This window comes from Macaca fascicularis, chromosome 12 (assembly GCF_037993035.2).
Source record: "Macaca fascicularis isolate 582-1 chromosome 12, T2T-MFA8v1.1".
Classification (NCBI taxonomy): Eukaryota; Metazoa; Chordata; class Mammalia; order Primates; family Cercopithecidae; genus Macaca; species Macaca fascicularis.
Window position 1 is genome coordinate 105,900,046 of NC_088386.1, and position 21,342 is coordinate 105,921,387.

Sequence of the window (21,342 nt, forward strand, 5' to 3'; positions counted from 1 at the left end):
TCAAGCAGTCCTCCCACCTTATCCTCCAGAGTGGCTGGGACTAGAGGTGGACACCACCATACCTGGATCATTTTTAAATTTTCTGTAGAGACAGTATCTCATTATGTTGCCTAGGCTGGTTTTAATTCCTGGGCTTAAGAGATCCTCCTACCTCAGCCTCCCAAAGTGCTGGGGTTACAGGCCTGAGCCATCACACCAGGCCTTATTTTAAATTTCTAAAGGCACTTTTTTTTTTTTGTTTTGTTTCATGATTGTTTCTTTAGTACAACAAGCTGCTGTGGAAGTTATTTTCTGTTCTTTGAATTATTAATTTCTTCCAAGGTCAGCTATATTCTCCTTCTTGCTGATGGCTTTTCCTCATATGTTTAATGACTCAGAAATACTGGAAATGCTTTACCTCTAGATCTCTGTGTGGTTTGTTCCCTTCTCACTTCAATCAAGTCTCTAAGCAAACGTCAGTTATTCCAGAAAGTACTTCTGACTCTCCTATCTGAAATAAACTCCTTTCTCCTAGAATTCTCTATCTCCTTACTTTAGTTCTATTTTTTTCCCCAAAGCACAGCATTAGTTAACATTTACACTTTTTCCCTCAATTAAATATAAACTCTATGAAGGTAGGAACTCTTTCTATCATGCTCACCATGATTATCTCCAATGCCTAGGCAGTGTGTGGCACACAGTAGGTACTTAATATTTCTTTACTAGAAGATAGGAGGAGGAGGGAAGGAAGAAAAGAAAGAAGGAAAGACAAATAAGTAAGCTATTCTAAATAGTTGTATATGCCTCTGCTATTGTACATGAGGGTCTGCTTCCTCAATAGGAGTCCTTCCTAAATGGAAAGACAATTAAATTTTGCATATGTCGGCTTTGCATATGTGAATGGGACTTGTCAACTTGGCAGGCTTAACCTAGTGGAATTCTGCATCTCTCAAGTCTCATTGATGTTAAGCAGATGCTAACTAACCTTATGCTCATCAATATGAAAGGACAGCATAAATGAGAGCATATTAAGAACTATAGCCATTTAAATGCAATGTGTATAATGCTTTTTATCAGGTAACTTCAAGTTTATTTGAGGGCCTGAAGGGAAGATAATGGTTCATTTTTTTTTGGTCATAGGTGAAGTATCATTTGGATTACAATGGCTGTTTAGTCCTTCCAAACTTCTCCCGAACAATTAACATTGGGCAATAAAATAATCTCTAGTGAAAACAAACGGGCCAGACGTGGTGGCTCATGCCTGTAATCCCAGCATCCCAACTTTGGGAGGCTGAGGTGGCCAGATCATTTGAGATCAGGAGTTCAAGACCAGCCTGGCCAACATGGTGAGACCTTGTCTCTACTAAAAATACAAAAATAAGCTAGACATTGTGGCAGGCACCTGTACTCTCAGCTACTTGGGGGGGCTGAGGCAGGAGAATTGCTTGAACCTGGGAGGCGAAGGCTACAGTGAGCCAAGATCACATCATTGCACTCCAGCGTGGGAAACAAACCAAGATTCATGTCAACACAAATAAACAAACAGAAAAAAAAATACAAGATAATTATTTTGTAACTCAAAATAAGAACAATTTTGAATTCTGACTCAAAACCCAAAAAGTATAATGAAAAGGTTGATCAATCACATTTAAAAAAATCTTCTGCACAGAAAGAAAACAATTAAAGAGAAAAGACTGTGAAAAAAAAGTCATAAAAAACAAAAGGCAAATTTCCTTAATATGTATGTATATATCAGAAAAAAATGTAATAAAATACAATTTTCCTAATATAGATAAAGAGCTCCTACAAATCAATATGAAAAAGGCAACAAATCCTCAACAGAAAAACGAGCAAACGGTATAATCAGTTTACATTATATAAATGAAAGAAAATATAATGGCTCTTGAAGAAAGAAAGAAATATATAATGGCTCTTAAACATATGCAAAGAATGGTCAATCTAACTCATATTAAAATAAATGTAAATTGAAACTAGATGGCCAGGCACGATGGCTCACACCTGTAATCCCAGCACTTTGGGAGGCCGAGGCGGGCGGATCATGAGGTCAGGAGATTGAGACCATCCTGGCTAACACAGTGAAACCCCATCTCTACCAAAAAAAAAAAAAAAATACAAAAAATTAGCCAGGCATGGTGGCAGGTGCCTGTAGTCCCAGCTATTCAAGAGGCTAAGGCAGGAGAATGGCGTGAACTAGGGAGGCAAAGCTTGCAGTGAGCCGAGATCGCACCACTGTACTCCAGCCTGGGCGACAGAGCAAGAGTCCGTCTCAAAAAAAAAAAAAAAATTGAAACTAGACTATAACACCATTTTCTACCTATTGTATTGGCAAAACCCAAAATTTTAATAATTTACTGTGTTATAAAGATGTTGGCAAACAGGCAGTCTCATGCATTCTGGTGGGAATGTAATTTGGTTCAATTCTATTGATGGCAATTTGGCAAAAAAAAATTAAAATTTATAAATGTAAATACTCTTTGTCCCAGCAATTCAGCTTCTGGGATTCTAAGAGACATACTCACAAACATGTAGACTGAACTTCCTCAACATGATAAAGGGCATGAAAAACTCACAGTTTATATCATACTCAGTGAGGAAGACTAAAAGCTCTCCCTCTAAGATCTGGTACTGATACTCAACATTGCACTAGAAGTTCTAGCCAAAGCAATTAGGCAAGAAAAAGAAATAAAAAGAAAGGGAAGAAGGAAGGGTAGGAAAGGGGAAGAGGAGGGGAAAGGGAAAGAAAGGGAAGGGGGAAAAGAACGGAAGGGGGAAAGGAAGGGAAATGGGAAAGGGAAAGACAAAAAGGAGAAAGACAAAGAAGAAAGAAAGAAAATACTCCCTATTTGTAGATGACATGTTCCTAGATATAGAAAACCCCGAAGAACAAACAAGGTTACTACAGTTATTAAATGAATTCAGAAAAATTGCTGAGTACAAAATCAGTACATAAAAATCAGCTGTGTTTCTTTTCTGTGTATCAGTAATATGGTTTGGCTGTGTCTCCACTCAAATCTCATCTTGAATTGTAGTTCCCATAATCCCCACATGTCATGGGAGGGACCCAGTGGGAGGTTATTGAATCATAGGGGTGTTTACCCCCATGCTGCTGTTCTTGTGATAGGGAGTTCTCATGAGATGGTTTTATAAGGAGCTTTTTCCCCTTTGCTCGGTACTTCTTCCTGCCACCATGTGAAGAAGTACATGTTTGCTTCCCCTTCTTCCATGAATGTAAGTTTCCTGAAGCCTCCCCATCCATGCTGAACTGTGAGTCAAACCTCTTTCCTTTTTAAAAAACCCAGTCTTGGATATGTCCTTACAGCAGGGTGAGAACGGACTAACACAGTAAATTGGTACTGCAAAGAGTGAGGTGCTGCTATCAGGATACTGGAAAATGTGGAAGCGACTTTGGAACTGGGTAACAGAACAGACTGGAACAGTTTAGAGGGCCCAGAAGAGAACAGAAAAATGTGGATAAGTTTGGAACTTATTTGGAACTTCCTAGAGGCTTGGAGGCTCACAAGACAGGTACATGTGGGAAAGTCTGGAACTTCCCAGAGAATTGCTGAATGGCTTTCATGAAAATGCTGATAGAGATATGGACAGTGAAGTCCAGGCTGAGGTGATCTCAGATGGAGATGAGGAACTTGTTGGGAACTGGAATAAAGGTGATTCTTGCCCTGTGTTAGAAAAGAGATTGGCAGCATTTTACCCCTGCCCTAGAGATCTGTGGAACTTTGAACTTGAGAAAGATGATTTCGAGTATCTGGTGGAAAAAATTTCTAAGTGGCAAAGCATTCAAGAGGAAATGGAGCATAAACGTTTGGAAAATTTGCAGCCTGACAATGCAGTAGAAAAGAACAACCCATTTACCAGAAAGAAATTAAAGCCTGCTGCTGAAATTTGCATAAGTAACAAGCAACAGAAAGTTAATCACCAAGACAATCGGGAAAATGTTTCCACGGCATGTCAGCAACATTTACGGCGGCCCCTCCCATCACAGGCCTGGAGACTAGGAGGAAAAATGGTTTTGTGGGCTGGGCCCAGGGTCCCCCTGCTCAGTGCAGCCTTGGGACATGGTGCCTGCATCCCAGCTGCTTCAGTTCCAGCCATGGCTAAAAGGAGCCAAGGTGCAGCTCAGGCCATTACTTCAGAAGGTGCAAGCCCCAAGCCTTGGCAGCTTACATGTGGTGGTGAACCTGTGCAGAAGTCAAGAACTGAGGTTTGGGAACCTTCACCTAGCCATTGCACACAGCCTCTCTTAGCTAATTTCTGTTCCTCCATTCTCCACCCACTGCAAATGGTACTGTCCAAGGAACCAAATTAATCTTTCAAAAGTAATACTTTTATCATTTCACTCCTCCACACCAAAACCATCACTGATTCCCTGATGTTGTGCCAATCATTAAATCATTATCATCATCAACATCATTCACATTTGATGAGGATTTATATGCCAGGCACTGAGTAAATAATTTTTTTTTTTTTTTTTTTTTTTTTTTTCTTTGAGACAGTCTTGCTGTGTCACCCAGGCTGGAGTGCACTGGTGCAATCTCAGTTCACTGCAGTCTCTGCATCCCTGGTTCAAGCAATTCTTGTGTCTCAGCCTCCTAAGTAGCTGGGATTACAGGCATGCGCCACCATGTCCAGCTAATTTTTATATTTTTAGTAGAGACAGAGTTTCACCATGTTGGCCAGGCTGGTCTCGAACTCCTAACCTCAAGTGATCTGCCTGCCTCAGCCTCCCAAAGCTTGGATTACAGGCATGAGCCATCATGCCAGGCCTGAGCTAAGTATCTTTCAAATGTATTTTCTTATTTAATATAAACACACCTCTAGAAGTAGCCTTTTTTTTCGTTTCTTCATTGCTGATTCAGCGAGTTGTCCTTGTGTCCCAAAGCAGAGGCCAAGGCAAAGATTGTTTAATATTAAGGTCACAAATTTCTTCCATCCCTGTGTGTATGCCCTTATTTCTCCATCCCTTTGAATCTAGGCTGACCAAGTCACTTGCTTTGTCCTACAGAATGCAGTGAAAATTATGTTGTTTAAGATCTGTTGGGCTGGGTGTGGTATTTCACACCTGTAATCCCAGTATTCTGTGAGGCCAAGGTGGCCAGATCACTTGAGGCCAGGAATTCAAGACCAGCCTGGCCAACATGGTGAAATCACATCTCTACTAAAAATACAAAAATTAGCTGGGGATGGTGGCACCCGCCTGCAATCCCAGCTACTCGAGAGGCTGAGGCATGAGAATCACTTGAACCCTGGAGGCAGAGGTTGCAGTGAGCCGAGATCGCTGACACTGCACTCCAGCCTCGGAGAGAAAGTGAGAGTCTTTCTCAAAAAAACAAACAAAAGGGCTGGGCGCTATGGCTCACGCCTGTAATCCCAGCACTTTGGGAGGCCGAGACAGGCGGATCACGAGGTCAGGAGATCGAGACCATCCCGGCTAACGCAGTGAATCCCTGTCTCTACTAAAAATACAAAAAAATTAGCCAGACGTGGTGGCAGGCACCTGTAGTCCCAGCTACTCGGGAGGCTGAGGCAGGAGAATGGCATGAACCCAGGAGGTGGAGCTTGCAGTGAGCTGAGACCACGCCACTGCACTCCAGCCTAGGTGACAGAGCAAGACTCTGTCTCAAAAAAAAAAAAAAAAGATCTGGAGCCTAGGCTTCAAGAGGCATGTAACTTCCTCCTTGTCATATTGGAGCACTGTCCTGAGGTACCATGGAAGGAAGCCATTCTAGCTAATGCAGCATGAGAGGCCACAACGAGAACTGAGTTGCCCCAACCAACAGCCAGCACCACCTGCCAGAAAAGCAAGTGAGTCCCACTTCCTCCAGCACAGCTGGCCCTCCAGCTGAATGTAGCCATATGAAGGTAGCCCTATTTTTATGGATGAGGAAAACAAAGTAGTAAGTAATTTGCACAGTACTGCACACTATTAAAAAGTAGAACAAGGACTACAATCCAGTGTGTCTTCTAGAACTTATGTATGAAACCACCAAAATGTGCTGCTTCCCTACAAAAAATAACTTTTAGACTCTTTTTAATTTGGTACCTTTCAAATTTATCTACAATTATATAATGCATATTTTCTCACAGAAATATGTTATACATGCTATAAATTTGTATCTCCAAGTCAACCCATAGAAGTCCCTGGAGTACAGAATTGTTACAGCAAGGTAAGGAAATCCTCAACTAAGATAATTCCCATTTTCTAAAGCAGATGCTGCAGTAGGTGTGGCACCAAAGAAAGAGTTGCCTTCCCAGCAGCATAAAAATACTACTTAAGTAACTTTTTTTTGGGGGGGGGGGGGATAGCTAGAGTGCAATGGCATGATCTCGGCTGATTGCAACCTCCACTTCCTGGGTTCAAGCGATTCTCCTGCCTCAGCCTCCCGAATAGCTGGGATTAGAGGCGCGTGTCACCATGCATGGCTAATTTTTTGTATTTTTAGTAGAAACAGGGTTTCACCAAGTTAGCCAGGTTGGTCTCGAATTCCTGACCTCAGGTGATCCACCCACCTCAGCCTCCCAAAATGCTAGGATTACAGGCGTGAGCTATCATGCCCAGCTTCCAGTAAGAATTTAAATTTCTATGAGATGATATCTTATTTTTCTTTAAAATCTTCTATTATTTGTTCAAAAAAGTGGCCTGCATTCACATAAAGTTTACAAACCTAATCATTCACATCTTAAAAAGGAAATGAAACTTTCAAATGAAATTATTATATATACCTTAATTCATACCACTGGATTATCTTATTAAACCACTCAGCATTATGATTTGAGAATCTATGAAATAACAATGATGATACAGACTACAAACACTACTTCTGCAAATCTGCCATAGGAGACAGATAAAAGATCACAGATGAACAAATTAAAATAGGAATAGTTCTGCCTTATTTCATAAAGGTTATAATATTCATTAATTTTACTTCAATTTATACATGTTAGGTCACTACAGCTGTTTTCATAAATATGAAATGGCTTGTGAATTACATGCTAAAATTCATAAAAAATGAAAAGATTATCCTGCTCAAAATAGTTTCCCACCCAACATTCCATAATCTAATAATGTGACCATTTTGAATTGAATTTACTATTTCTGCAAGACCAGCGTCTCGATATGCAAATAGCATTCTTCAGAGTAACAGTATCATTGGTAAACAGCTTACCAGAGATTAGCGGGTCAACTAGTGACAAAACAGTCTAGTTATATTTGTACAGAAATAAGAGGAAAAGAAAAGAGTTGGGTAATCTGAAGAATACCATGAGCAAACAGGAAGCATACATAACATCACTAGATACCAGAGGGGTGGGAACCCCATGAGGGGGATAATAAAAGATAAGTGAGTGAGTGTCCTGCAAATAAAGTTTCATTTATTTAAAACTTCCTTCCAGGTCATGTTTCTGATATTTACATCACATCAATTTATTTATTATTGCTCAAGGGCTGCAAGTATTAATAGAGAAGAAGTAATCGCCACTGCTACTCCCCACCCCCAGTATGGAGGAAGGTGATTGGGAGCATGACCAAATAAAACTCTGAGCTTTTCCCTACTTTCAACCAACTATCTCTACTTTTATTAATTTCATATAAAGTAACCTCTGATCGAAGTGACTGAATACACTTCTTGACCTATCCTTGCTCAAACATTCAGGTTTATTAACTAAAATCTTATAATACAGTAAGTAGACTGCCCTAACTCAAAATATAATTATTGTAACTGTTAGCTTCCTATATAAACAATTTGTATGTCCAATCACCTACAACCTGCTTCTATAGAAACTGTATTAGGAATTCTAACTTTGGATGCCAGAGGCCTGTGTTCACTTTTCCCAGTGGGAAAGAGAACTTCCTTTGCCAGGAGTTAATCAGGGTGCCTTCTGTTATCTACGGCTGAGACATCAACAGTATAGGGCCTAAGGTTGCATGGTAACTGGGTATAAATACTATCAAGAAGGAGCTGAAGAAACATATTATGATCAGATAAACATTTTTAAATTATTAATTGCAAGTGAAATTTTAAAGAATGCTATTAGCCACATTTATATTTTAAGAATTATATTAGAGTATTATTCTGAAGAACATGTTCACATCTAGCTATGCCTACCAGTGTATTTTCTGTATCTAAAGATACATCTATATTTTAGGTAGATAAAGCAACATTATCAAACACAAAAAAAGCATAGATTCTCCAAGCATAAACTAAAGTGTACCAGTAATGAATAAACTGGCTTAGACACCAAAGATGTGATTCTCTTAGAATAAGAGAGCCAAACATTCTTTAACAGCCTTAGAAACTATGTGACATTTTAACAATTGATTATATGGGCTAGTCATAGAAAGAAACAGTCTGAAAAACTCATAAAAGATTCAAATCAGATGTAGAAATCAAGCTTATGAAACAAGTAGTGTTAAGATCCGGCATTAACACTTAAGAGAAAACTACCACATTTGTATGCATATTCATTTAAATAGCGCTAAATATGTGTATCTTCTCATTCCACTTTATACTTCAGTTTCTCTAAGTAAAATGGGGTATGAATATCAAATTAAAAATATATTTAAAGCATTTAGAAGTTGATATGGTTTAGTTGTGTCCCCACCCAAATCTCATCTTGAATTCCCATGTGTTGTGGGAGGGACTGGGGAGAGGTAATCGAATCATGTGGGTGGGTCTTTCCTGTGCTGTTTTTGTGATAGTGAATAAGTCTCATGAGATCTGATGGTTTTAAAAAGAGAAGATACCCTGTACAAGCTGTCTTCTCTTGTCTGCCACCATGTGAGATATGCCTTTCACCTTGGGCCGTGATTGAGAGGCATCACCAGCCACGTGGAACCGTAACTCTATTAAGTCTCTTTTCCTCCCAGTCTCGGGTATGTTTTTATCAGCAGCATGAAAATGGACTAATACAGTAAATTGGCACCAACAGAGTGGAGTGCTGCTGAGAAGATACCCAAAAATGTGGAAGCAACTTTGGAACTGGGAGACTGGAACAGCTTGGAAGGCTCAGAAAACAGAAAAATGTGGGGAAGTTTGGAACTCCCTAGAGATTTGTTGAATGACTTTGACCAAAGTACTAATAATGATATGGACAATGAAATCCAGGCTTAGGTAGTCTCAGATGGAGATAAGGAACTTGTTGGGAACTGGAGCAAAGGTGACTCATTATGTTTTAGTAAAGAGACTGGTGGCATTTTGTCCCTGCCCTAGAGATCTGTAGAACTTTGAACTTGAGAGAGATGATTTAGGGTATCTGGCGGAAGAAATTTCTAAGCAGCAAAGCATTCAAGAGGTGACTTGGGTGCTGTTAAAGGCATTCAGTTTTAAAAGGGAAACAGCAAAAAAGTTTGGAAACTTTGCAGCCTGACAATACAATAGAAAAATCCTGTTTTCTGAGGAGAAATTCAAGCTGGCTGCAGAAAGATGAATAAGTAATGAGGGGCCAAATGTTAATTCCCAAGACAATGGGGAAGATGTTTCCACTGCATGTCACAGGTCTTCATAGCAGCCCCTCCCATCACAGGCTAGGAAGAAAAAGTGATTTTATGGGCTGGGCCCACGGTCGCTGTGCTGTGTGCAGCCTAGGAACTTGGTGCCCTGTGTCCCAGCTGCCAGCCATAGCTGAAAGGGGTCAATGTAGAGCTCAGGCTGTGGCTTCAGAGGGTGCAAGCCCAAACCTTGGCAGTTTCCACGTGGTGTTGAGCCTGCAAGTGCACAGAAGTAAAGAGGTTTGGGACCTCTGTCTAGATTTCAGAAGATGTATGGAAACACCTAGATATCCAGGCAGAAATTTGCTGCAGTAGTGGGGTGCTCATGGAGAACCTCTGCTAGGGGAGTGCAGAAGGGAAATGTGGGGTCAGAGCCCCCATAAACAGCCCCTACTGGGGCACCATCTAGTGGAGCTGTGAGAAGATGGCCACTCTCATTCAAACTCCAGAATGGTAATCTACAGACAGCTTGTACTGTGTACCTGGAAAAGCCACAGACACTCAATGCCAGACTGTGAAAGCAGCCAGGAGGGGGCTATACTCTGCAAAGCCACAGGAGTCCATGGCCACGGGAGCCCACCTCTTGCATCAGTGTGACCTAGGTGTGAGACATGGAGTCATAGAGATCATTTTGGAGCTTTGACTGCCCTGCTGGAATTTGGACTTGTATGGGGCCTGTAGCCCCCTTGTTTTGGGCCAATTTCTCCCATTTGGAATGGCCATATTTACCCAATTACTGTACCCTCATTGTATCTAGGAAGTAACCAACCTGCTTTTGATTTTACAGGCTCACAGGCGAAAGGGACTTGCCTTATTTCGAATGAGACTTTGGACTGTGGACTTCTGAGTTAATGCTGAAATGAGTTAAGACTCTGGGAGTGTTGGGAAGGCATGATTGATTTTGAAATGTGAGGACATGAGATTTGGGAGGGATCGGGGTGGAATGATATGGTTTGGCTGTGTCCTCACTCAAATCTCATCTTGAATTCCCACATGTTGTGGGAGGGATCAGTGGGAGGTAATTGAATCATGCGGGCAAGGCTTTCCCTTGCTGTTCTTGTGATAGTGAGTAAGTCTCACGAGATCTGGTAGTTTTAAAAAGAGGAGTTCCCCTGCACAAGTTCTCTCTCTCTTTGCCTACTGCCATCTATGTAAGACATGACTTGCTCCTCCTTGCCTTCCACCATGATTGCAAAGTGTCCCCAGCCATGTAGAATTGTAAGTCCATTAAATCCTTTTTCCTGTATAAATTACTGAGTTTCAGGGATGTCTTTATCAGTGGCATGAATATGGACTAATACAGAAATTAAAATGATGCCTGACACATACTTGCTTAATGAATATTAGCTATTATTATTTGACATTATCATTAGTGTTGTAAAATGAGCAAAGTCAAGTAAAAAAATGCATAACAATTTATGCTTTTTATTAATCCTGTCTAGCAAAGGGATAATAACCTCTGCAAATAATTATTCTAAATAATTATGCCTATCAGTATACCTCTATCCCTTCCATCTTATTGCTCTAGTAGAAAAATTAGGCTGGGGCAGTGGCTCATGCCTGTAATCCTAGCACTTTGGGAGGCTAATGCAGGAGGATCATTTTTTGAGCCCAGGAGTTCCAGAGAAGCCTGGGCAACATAGAAATACCTTGTCTCTACAAAAAAATTAAAAATTAGCTGGGTGTGGTAATACATGCTTGTACCAGCTACTTGGGAGGCTGAGGTGGGAGGACTGCTTAAGCCTGGTAGGTCAAGGCTGCAGTGAGCTATGATCGTACCACTATACTCCAGGCTATGTGACAGAGTGAGACCTCATCCCTCCCCCACCAAAAATAATAATAATAAAAAAAATTAGTGTAACACTTCCTTACAAAAATGTGGAGTATAGAAGGAGTACATTATGAACTCATAGAGTTAGCTAAGGTTTCTAGGCAGAATGTGCAAAGGGCCAGATGGTTTCGTTTACTTGCCTATGATAAAGTATGGATGGTGCAAAATGATCTTAAAAAGAAGCTGTTAGGCCAAGCATGGTGGCTTATGCCTATAATCCCAGCACTTCGGGTAGGTGGATCACTTGACGTTAGGAGTTCAAGACCAGCCTGGCCAACATGGTGAAACCCCGTCTCTACTAAAAATACAAAAATTAGCCCGGCATGGTGGTGGTGCCTGTAATCCTAGCTACTGGGGAGGCTGAGGCAGGAAAAACACTTGACCTGGAAGGTGGAGGTTGCAGTGAGCCAAGATCGCACACCACTGTACGCCAGCCTGGATGACAGAGCATGATTCTGTCCCCCCAAAAAAAAAGAAAAGAAAAAAGCATCTGTTACATTTTCAAGCAGAAGTTAGAGAAAATAGAGCCAGTACTTTCCAGTTAAAAAATATTATTTCTCATTTCCAGCTACTCCACACACTAAAAGGTTCTCACAGTTAGATATGGTAACAGTAGAAGACCAAATCCAGGGAACTGCCAGTAAAACTGTGGCCTCAGTGTCAAGATGTAAGGATGAGACTGTAAGACCCTTTATTAACACCTCAGAAAGGTTTGCCTGCCTCTCAATTGAGGTGCCTGGACATGATTCTTTTTTTTTTTTTTTTTTGATACAGAGTTTTGCTCTGTCATCCAGGCTAGAGTGCAGTGGCACGATCTCGGCTCACAGCTGTTGCAGGAAGTCAGGGACCCTGAATAGAGGGACTGGCTGAAGCCAAGGCAAAATAACATAAATTGTAAAGATTTCATGGACATTTATTAGTTCCCCAAATTAATACTTTTAAAATTTCTTATACCTGTCTTTACTGCAATCTCTGAACATAAATTGTGAAGATTTCATGGACACTTATCACTTCCCCAATCAATACCCTTGTGATTTCCTATGCCTCTCTTTACTTTAATCTGAATCCCGTCATCTTCGTAAGCTGAGGAGGATGTATGTCACCTCAGGACCCTGTGATGATTGTGTTAACTGCATAAATTGTTTGTAGAGCAGGTGTGCTTGAACAATATGAAATCTGGGCACCTTGAAAAAAGAACAGGATAACAGCAATGTTCAGGGAACAAGGGAGATGACCTTCAACTCTGACTGCCACTGAGCCGGGTGGAACAGAGCCATATTTCTCTTCTTTCAAAAGCAAATAGGAGAAATATCACTGAATTCTTTTTCTCAGCAAGGAACATCCCTAAGAAAGAATGCATCCCTGAGGGTAGGCATCTAAAATGGCTTCTTTGGGGGCAGCTGTCTTTTATGGTCGAAGACAAAGGGATGAAATAAGCCCCAGTCTCCTGTAGCATTCCCAGGCTTATTAGGATGAGGACCTAATAAATTTTGGTCAGACCAGTTGTCTGCTCTCAAACCCTGTCCCCTGATGTTATCAATGACAATGTGTGCCTGAAACTTCATTAGCAATTTTAATTTCACCCCGTCCTGTGATCTCGCCCTGCCTCCATTTGCTTTGTGATATTTTATTACCTCGTGAAGTATGTGATCTCTGTGACCCACACCCTATTCATACACTCCCTCCCCTTTTGAAAATCGCTAATAAAAACTTGCTGGTTTTACGGCTCAGGGAGATCATGGAACCTGCTGACATGTGTTGTCTCCCCCAGACACCCATCTTTAAAATTGCTCTCTTTTGCACTCTTTCCCTTTATTTGTCAGACCAGCTGACACTTAGGGAAAGAGAAAAGAACACACGTTGAATATTGGGGATGGGGTTCTCCCGATAACTGCAACCTCTGCCTCCCAGGCTCAAGGGATTCTCCCGCCTCAGTCTCCCAAGTAGCTGGGATTACAGGCATGCACCCACCACACCTGGCTAATTTTTGTATTTTTAGAAGAGTCGGGGTTTCACCATGTTGGCCAGGCTGGTCTCAAACTCCTGACCTTAGGTGATCCACCCGCCTCAGCCTCCCAAAGTGCTGGGATAACAGGCATTTGAGCCACTCCACCCAGCCATGGACATGATTCTTGATGATGAGGTCCAAGACTTCAAGCCTGAGCCTAATGCCATAATGGGTTGAGATATCAGCGGTCTTGGAAGAAGGGGTTAAATGGTTTTTACATATGAAAGAGGGAACCAGAGGATGGACTGTAGTAGTTTTCAATTATAGCCCCAATGAACCATGACTCCCAGTATTCTTGCCCTTGTATAGTCCCTCCTATATTAAATCCTACACTGAGTCACTTTAACTAATAAATTAAACAGAAAAACACTGTGCTAGTTCTAGGATTCAGTCTTAAGAAGAACTGTTAGCTTCTATATTTGCATTTCTGGGAGCCACAGAGAGTGAAAGAATCCCAGCTATTCCAGCCCATCCAAGCATCCAGATGGCTAACCCCAGTCACAATCTTACTACAACTGTATGAGAGACCTTAGGCAAGGCTGAAGAATAACTACTTAGGTGATCCACAGAATCATGAAAGATAATATAAAATGATTTTAAATCACTACATTTGGGGATAGTTTGTTATGCAACAATAGATGGCCAAAACAACAGGGATAGGCTACTCTGAATGTGCAGCATGGGGCACATGCCCACTTCTATGGCAAAGATATATAGCATAATGAATTTTTACATAGGTATATGCCCTGGTAACCACCAGCAAGCGTATGACACATTTTCAATTCAAAAACCTAGATTGTGCCCTTTCCTGGTCAACTTCTACACTCTTCCCCCATGCTCCACTGAAGTAACTACAGTTCTCATTTCTATCATCACCGTAAGTTTTATTTGTATTTATCATAGAGTATGTTTTTGTTTTTGTTTTTGTTTGAGACAGGGTCTGACTCTGTCACCCAGACTGGAGTGCAGTGGCACAGATATGATTCACTGCAGCCTCAGCTTCCTTCAAGCAAGCTCCTGCCTCAGCCTCCTGTGTGGCTGGGACCACAGGCCCTAACCACCAAACCTGGCTAATTTTTTTTTTTTTTTTTTTGGTAGAGACAGGGTGTCACTTTGTTGCCTAGGGTGGTCTTGAACTCCTGGGCTCAAGTGATCCTCCCCCATCAGCCTTCCCAAAGTGTTGGGATTATAGGCATTGGCCACCACACCAGGCCTGTTCTCTCTTCTTTCACTCAACATATTGTCTGGGAGATACATCTTTATTGTTTTAACAGTAGTCCATCCTTTATATTGCTGTATAAATATACCACAATTCTGCTGGTGGGCATTTAGATTGCTTTGTGTTTGGGGCTTTAATGAGTAAAGCCGTTATGAGCCCTGTGATGGTTAATTTTATGTGTCAGGTTGACTAAGTGAATGGATGCCCAGAAAGCTGGTAAAACATTATTTCTAGGTGTATCTGTGAGGGTGTTTTCAAAACAGATTAACATTTGAATCAGTAGACTGAGTAAAGATCACCCTCACCTAATCTGATGACAGCACGAATAAAACAAAAAGGCAGAGGAAGGGCAAATTCCCTTTCTTCTTAAGCTGGGACATTCATCTTCTCCTGCCCTCAGTCAGACATCAGTGTTCCTGGATCTCTGGCCTTTAGACTCCAGTACTTAATATGAGGCATCCTCCTCCTCCTGGTCCTAGGGCTCTGGCCTTGGACTGAATTACACCACTGGAATTTTTCCTAGTTCTCAAGCTGGCAGACAGCATATTATGAAACTTCTTGGTCTCCATAATCATGTGAGCCAATTCCCATAATAAATCTTCTCTTATATATCTATATATATTCTATTGCTCTCTTTCTCCGGAGGGCCTTTGTGTGTATATGTATTCATTATTCCTGAGTGAGTTCCTAAGAGTGGAATTGCTGGGTTATAAGAATAAGATGTATGTTAGTCTGGGTGCAGCAGTACACACCTGTAATCCCAGCACTTTGAGAGGCCAAGGTGGGCACATACTTGAGCTCAGAAGTTCGACACCAGCCTGGGTAATATGACGAAACCTCATCTCTGCAAAAAATACAAAGGAAAAATTGGCCGGGCATGGTGGCATGTGCCAGTCGTCTCAGCTACTCCAGAGACTGAGGTGGGAGGAATGTTTCAGAGTTTGAGCCCTGGAGGTTGAGGCTGCAGTGAGCTGAGATCACTTCACTGCACTCTAGCCTAGGTGAAAGAATGAGACCCTGTCTCCAAAAAAAACAACAACAAAAAAGGATAGATGTAGTATTAATTGCATTTCCTTGATAAGCAATGATTTTAAACATATTTTCATATGTTTATTGGCCATTTGGATATCCTCTTTTACAAAAGATCTGTTCAAGTCTTATGCATATTTTAATTTTAATTTTATTTATTTATTTTGAGATGGAGTCTTGCTCTGTTGCCCAGGCTGGTGTGCAGTGGTGCAATCTCAGCTCACTGCAACCTCCGCCTCTCGGGTTCAAGCAATTTTCCTGCCTCAGCCTCCCAAGTAGTTGAGATTACAGGCACCTGCCACCACACCCGGCTAATTTTTGCATTTTTAGTAAAGATGGGGTTTCACCATGTTGGCCAGGCTGGTCTCAAACTCCTGACCTCATGATCCACCTGCCTCGGTCTCCCAAAGGCTGGGATTACAGGCGTGAGCCACTGCGCCTGGCCGCATATTTTTTATTTAAAAAAATTTTTATTGTGGTAAAATACATATAACAAAAGTTATCACTTTACTATTTTAAAGTATGTAACTGTGTTTATGCCTATTTTTAATTAGGTTGTTTATCTCTTTTTTTCTTTTTTTAGCCATTTTAAAATATACACATATATTCAGGATATAAAATCTATGTTGAACATATACACACACACACACAGACAATGCAGATGTCTTTGCTCAGTGTATACTGTATTGTCTTAATGCTGTCTTTGATGAAAATTAATTCATAATTAACAAAGTCCAAATTAGCAATCTTTTCTGATTAGTGATATTTGTATTCTGTTTAAGAAGTCAACCACCCCGAGGACATGAAGACATTCTCCTGTGTTTTCTTCTAGAAGCTTTATTGTTTTCCTTTCACATTTAGGTCTGATTTACCTTCCTTTTTATTGACGGGTAATAAGTGTTTGCAACTGAGTTGTTCTATCAGTGCATTTCCTGCCTGTAAAATTTTGGGGGTCTGACAACCTTTTTCATTTTGTCTCGTCTTTGCCCCTTTTGGTTTAAGCTGGTAGTGTTGCTTCTGGCATAAAATTCTCAAAATCCTTGTGGGATTCTCACATATGTCAAGGGAATCCATGGCATTAACACAGGAGTGTTCTCTCAAAATTCTTTCTGGATAACCCTATCTCTGTTCCTGGCTTCTGCTTAGATGACTGATTGGATCCATGAGTTATATACCTAACCTTCCCAGGAAAAGTTTGTCTCTGCTCTGGGTAATCCCCAGAGCAAGCTATATCACTTTTTGTAATAGCCTGAGAATTTTCCAAATCATCAAGTTCTGGTTGCTTTTAACCTAACAGCTCCTTACTCACTTTATCTCTTTCCTCTCATATTCTACTATAAGAAGCAAGGAGAAACCAGATAACAAATCCCACACTGTACTTGAAAATTTCCTCAGCTAAATATCCAAGTAAATGGTTTACAAGTTCTGTTTTCCACCTCACAGTAGAATATAATTCAGCCAAGTTTTGTGCCACTTTATAACAAGGATAGCCTTCCCTCCAGTTTCTAATAACGTGTCCCTCATTTCCTTCTGAAACTTCACCAAACGCACCTTTAACATTCATTCTGTTATTCACTCAGAATTCTAGCAAATTCTGTTCATGATGACATATGTATTCTCTAAGATAAGAGCAGATTTGTCTTTTATTTTCCTCATTTCCTTCTGAGCTCTCACAAAACCTAGGCTTTTCCCTATCATGCACCTTAAAATTCTTCCAGCCTTTGCTCATTACCCGGTTCCAAAGCCACTTCCACCATTAAGTATTTGTTACATCAGCACCTTACTTCCTGGCACCAAACTCTGTATAAGTTTCCTAGGGCTGCCATAATAAATTACCATAAGACGGGTGATTTAAACCAACAGAAATTAATTCTCTCATAGTTGTGAAGGACAAAAGTCTGAAATTGATGTGTTGGCGGGGCTACACTCCCTCTGATGGCTCTAGGGGAGAATCCTTTCTTGACTCATTCAGCTTCTGTGGCTCCTGGCATTCTTCTTTTAAAATTAAATTTAAATTTTACTTTTTCTGCCAACACCTTGATTTTAATTTAAATTATTAATTAATTAATTAATTTTTTGCCCCGACATTCCTTTTTTTTTTTTTTTTTTTTTTTTTTTTTTTGAGACGAGTCTCACTCTGTCACCCAGGCTGGAGTGCAGTGGTAGGATCCCTGTTCACTGTAACCTCTGCTTTCCAGGTTCAAGCAATTCTCCTGTCTCAGCCTCCCGAGTAGCTGGGATTACAGGCGCCTGCCACCACACCTGGCTAATTTTTTTTACTTTTAGTAGAGACAGGGTTTCACCATGTTGGTCAGGCTGGTTTGGAACTCCTGACCTCAAATGATCTGCCCGCCTCAGCCTCCCAAAGTGTTGAGATTACAGGCATGAGCCACTGTGCCTGGCCTGGCCCCGACATTCTTTAACTTGTGGAAGCATAACTCAAATCTCCGCCTTCACCTTCATATAGCCTTCTCTGTGTCTCAAATCTCTTTTTTTTTTTTTTTTTTTTTTGAGACAGAGTCTCGATCTGTTGTCCAGGCTGGAATGCAGTGGCGCGATCTCAGCTCACTGCAAGCTCTGCCTCCTGGGTTCATGTCATTCTCCTGCCTTAGCCTCCCGAGTAGCTGGGACTACAGGCGCCAGCCACAACGCCCAGCTAATTTTTTGTATTTTTAGTAGAGATGGGGTTTCACTGTGTTAGTCAGGATGGTCTCGGTCTCCTGACCTTGTGATCCACCCGCCTTGGCCTCCTGAAGTGCTGGGATTACAGGCAGAGCCACCGTGCCTGGCCCTCTCCTTTCTCTTATAAGGACAACAATCACTGGACTTAGGACCCATTCTAAACTCAAAATGATCTCATCTCAAGATCCTTAATTGCAACGACAAAGACCTTACTAACAAAAACATCCACTGTATTAGTTTGCTAGGTGTATTTTAACAAAATACCACAACAAGTCAAATCAAGATGTCAGCAGGATTGGTTTCCTTTGAGCACTAAGCGGAAGACTCTGTTAGGCATATCCTCTATCTTCTGGTGTTTGCTGCCAATCTTTGGTGTTTCTTGGCTTGTAGAAGTGTCATTCTGACCTCAACTTTCATGTTTATGTGGCATTCACCCTGTATGCATGCATCTGTGTCTAAATTCCTTTTTATTTTTATTTTTTAAATTATTTAGAGACAGAGTCTCACTCTGTTATCCAGGCTGGAGTGCAATGGCATGATCTCAGCTAGCTGCAACCTCCACCTCTCAGGTTCAAGCGATTCTCATGCTTCAGCCTCCCAAGTAGCTGGGACTACGGGCACAAACCACGATGCCTGGCTAATTTTTGTATTTTTTAGTAGAGACGGGATTTCACCATGTTGGCCAAGCTGGTTGCAAACTCCTGACCTCAGGTGACCTTGGCCTCCCAAAGTGTTGGGATTATAGGCATGAGCTGCCATGCCCGACCAAAATTACCCCTTTTTATAAGGACATCAGTCATATTGGATTAGGGCCCACCCTGATTACCTTAACTAATTACATCTTTAACGACCCAATTTCCAAATTAGGTCATATTCTGAGGTGCTAGCTGTTAGAACTTCAATATAACAGTTCTTAGGGACACAGTTCAACCCATAACAGTTATATTCCTAGGAACCAGGAGTTAGGACATAGACATATCTTTCAGGGTGTGTGTGTGGGGCGGGCCGGGGGGAGACACAGTTCTGCCCACTACAGCATTAGCTTTTGTTTTTAAATATTTTAAATATTTCACTCCCCTCTCTTTTTGGTTGTACATGGCTGGTACCATTCCAGAAGGAAAGTTTATTTATTATATACAATGGATGCCTTAGCCACTTTACCCTTAATATTTCAATGTGTATTTCATAGAATAAGGATATTTTCTTACATAACTGCAAAAACAATAATATTCAGGGAATTCAACGTTAATAAAATATTTTGTCTAATCTACCATCAATAGTCTAGTTTCCTCAATTGTCCCAGTAATTTTTTCCCTTGAAAAGAATTCTGCTCTAGATCACATATTCATTTAGTTGTCATGTATCTTTTTAGTGTCTCTTTCAATCTAGAACAAGTCCTTAGCCTTTCCTGGCTTTCATGACATTGACATTTTTAAAAGAACACTGGCCGGTTGTTGTTTTTTAATACTATATGTCTGATTTTGGCTTTGTCTGATATTTACTCATGATTAAATTCAGGTTATACATTTCTGGTCAGAATACTACACAGTGTTATTATATCCTCCCTCACAGGTGATAATAGTTTTGATCACTCAGGCAAAGTATTGTTTGTTTCTCTATATATAGTTACTATATGCCCCCTGGCAACTGGCAGGAGGCACTTTAAGACAGCAGTCCCCAACTTTTTTGGCAACAGGGACCAGTTTCATGTAAAGCAATTTTTCCACAGACAGGAGATTGGGGGTATAGGAGATGGGGAGATGGTTTCAGGATGAAACTGTTCCACCTCAGATCAGGAAGCTTTAGATTCTCCTAAGGAGCACACAACCTACATGCCTCAGATGCACAGTTCACAATAGGATTTGAGTTCCCGTGTGTTCCTGCCACTGATCTGACAGGAGGCAGAGCTCAGGCGGCAATGCTCGCTCACCTGCTGCTCACCTCCTGCTGTGTGGTCCATTTCTAATATGCCACGGACCAGTACTGGTCTGTGGCCTGGGGACTGGGGACCCCTGCTTTAAGATCATGCAAATATCTTGTTCCTCATCAAACCTCTCCTCAATCCTGACCCCAGATTTATACCCATTAATGATTCTTGTCCAATCAATCTTTACTATGATGATTGTAAAATGATTCTCTAATGTGACTGTTTATTCTACATTTATTAATCAGCATCCTAGCATATGGTAAAGTCTTCCTTTTCACCAATTTATCTATCATCAGTATGGACTCATGAGTTCCTATTTTTTCAATGGTTCAATATTGTCCTTATTTATTTTGATAGCAAATAGTCCTAGATTTGGCCAGTAGGGGCCTCTTCAAGCTAGCTTCTGTGTTCTTTCAACAGGCCTTTATCATTTTTTAAAACACTTCCTTGCTTTCTGTTAACATTAGGATGTTCCAAGATGATCATACCTTTTCTTCCCCAGCCCTGGAGACCAGCCATTTCTCCAGAAATCCCCGATTCCTTTTAGTAGGAAATGGTATTAGAAAACAAAATATGAGTTCCGGACATACTGATTACTTATCAGGATAAGTCTGAGTCTAGATCTGTGCTGTCCAATTTGGTAGCCATTACCCACATGTGGCTACTTAAATTAAAATTAATAAAAACAAAATAAATTAAAAATTCAGGATGGGCACAGTAGCTCACACCTGTAATCCCAGCACTTTGGGAGGCTAAGGCAGGAGGATCACTTGAGTCCAGGAGTTCAAAACCAGCTTGGGCAACATAGTGAAACTTCTAAAAAAAAAATGAAAAAAAAAAAAAAAACCCTCAGTTCCTCAATTACATAAGCCATGTTTCATGTGCTCAATAGCTACATGTGTCTAGGAGCTACGATATTGGACAGTATAGATTTATAGAGCATTTGAATCATTACAGAAAGTTCTATGGTTCTCAAGACTTTCCATAAAGAAAAAAAAAGTAAGTTCTATGGGATATGGAATATCACTATTCTAGACCATCGCAGTAGGCAAATCTAGGAAACACACACACACACACACACACACACACACACTTTGAGTTCCCATTCTCCATTGCCTTTTAAATATTTTCCTATGTTCCACTT

The 21,342-nt window shown here is 40.9% G+C and overlaps 1 protein-coding gene and 1 long non-coding RNA gene across 15 annotated transcripts in view; one reads left to right on the forward strand and one right to left on the reverse strand.

The window, feature by feature from the left end:
- The window catches only part of LOC135966614 (uncharacterized), a 31,696-nt gene extending 30,040 nt beyond the window's left edge, over positions 1 to 1,656 (forward strand). The window contains exon 4 of one of the 2 annotated variants that reach the window (XR_012421443.1): positions 1,120 to 1,656. This is a non-coding gene — a long non-coding RNA (uncharacterized lncRNA). The remainder of the gene's footprint in view (positions 1 to 1,119) is intronic. The other variant, XR_012421446.1, reaches the window with a different exon arrangement.
- KANSL1L (KAT8 regulatory NSL complex subunit 1 like) overlaps positions 1 to 21,342 on the reverse strand; it is a 140,041-nt gene that overhangs the window by 31,656 nt on the left and 87,043 nt on the right. For 2 of the 13 annotated variants that reach the window (XR_012421439.1, XR_012421438.1), the window contains exon 7: positions 20,687 to 20,738. The exons of 10 other annotated variants lie outside the window; for them this stretch is intronic. Coding sequence is in view for 1 of the 3 variants with exons in the window: in XM_074009998.1 (XP_073866099.1) it covers positions 20,595 to 20,738 (144 nt within the window). In the remaining 2 variants the exon portion in view is untranslated. Of the gene's footprint in view, positions 1 to 20,487; positions 20,739 to 21,342 lie in introns of those variants that run through there. One more of the 13 variants, XM_074009998.1, reaches the window with a different exon arrangement.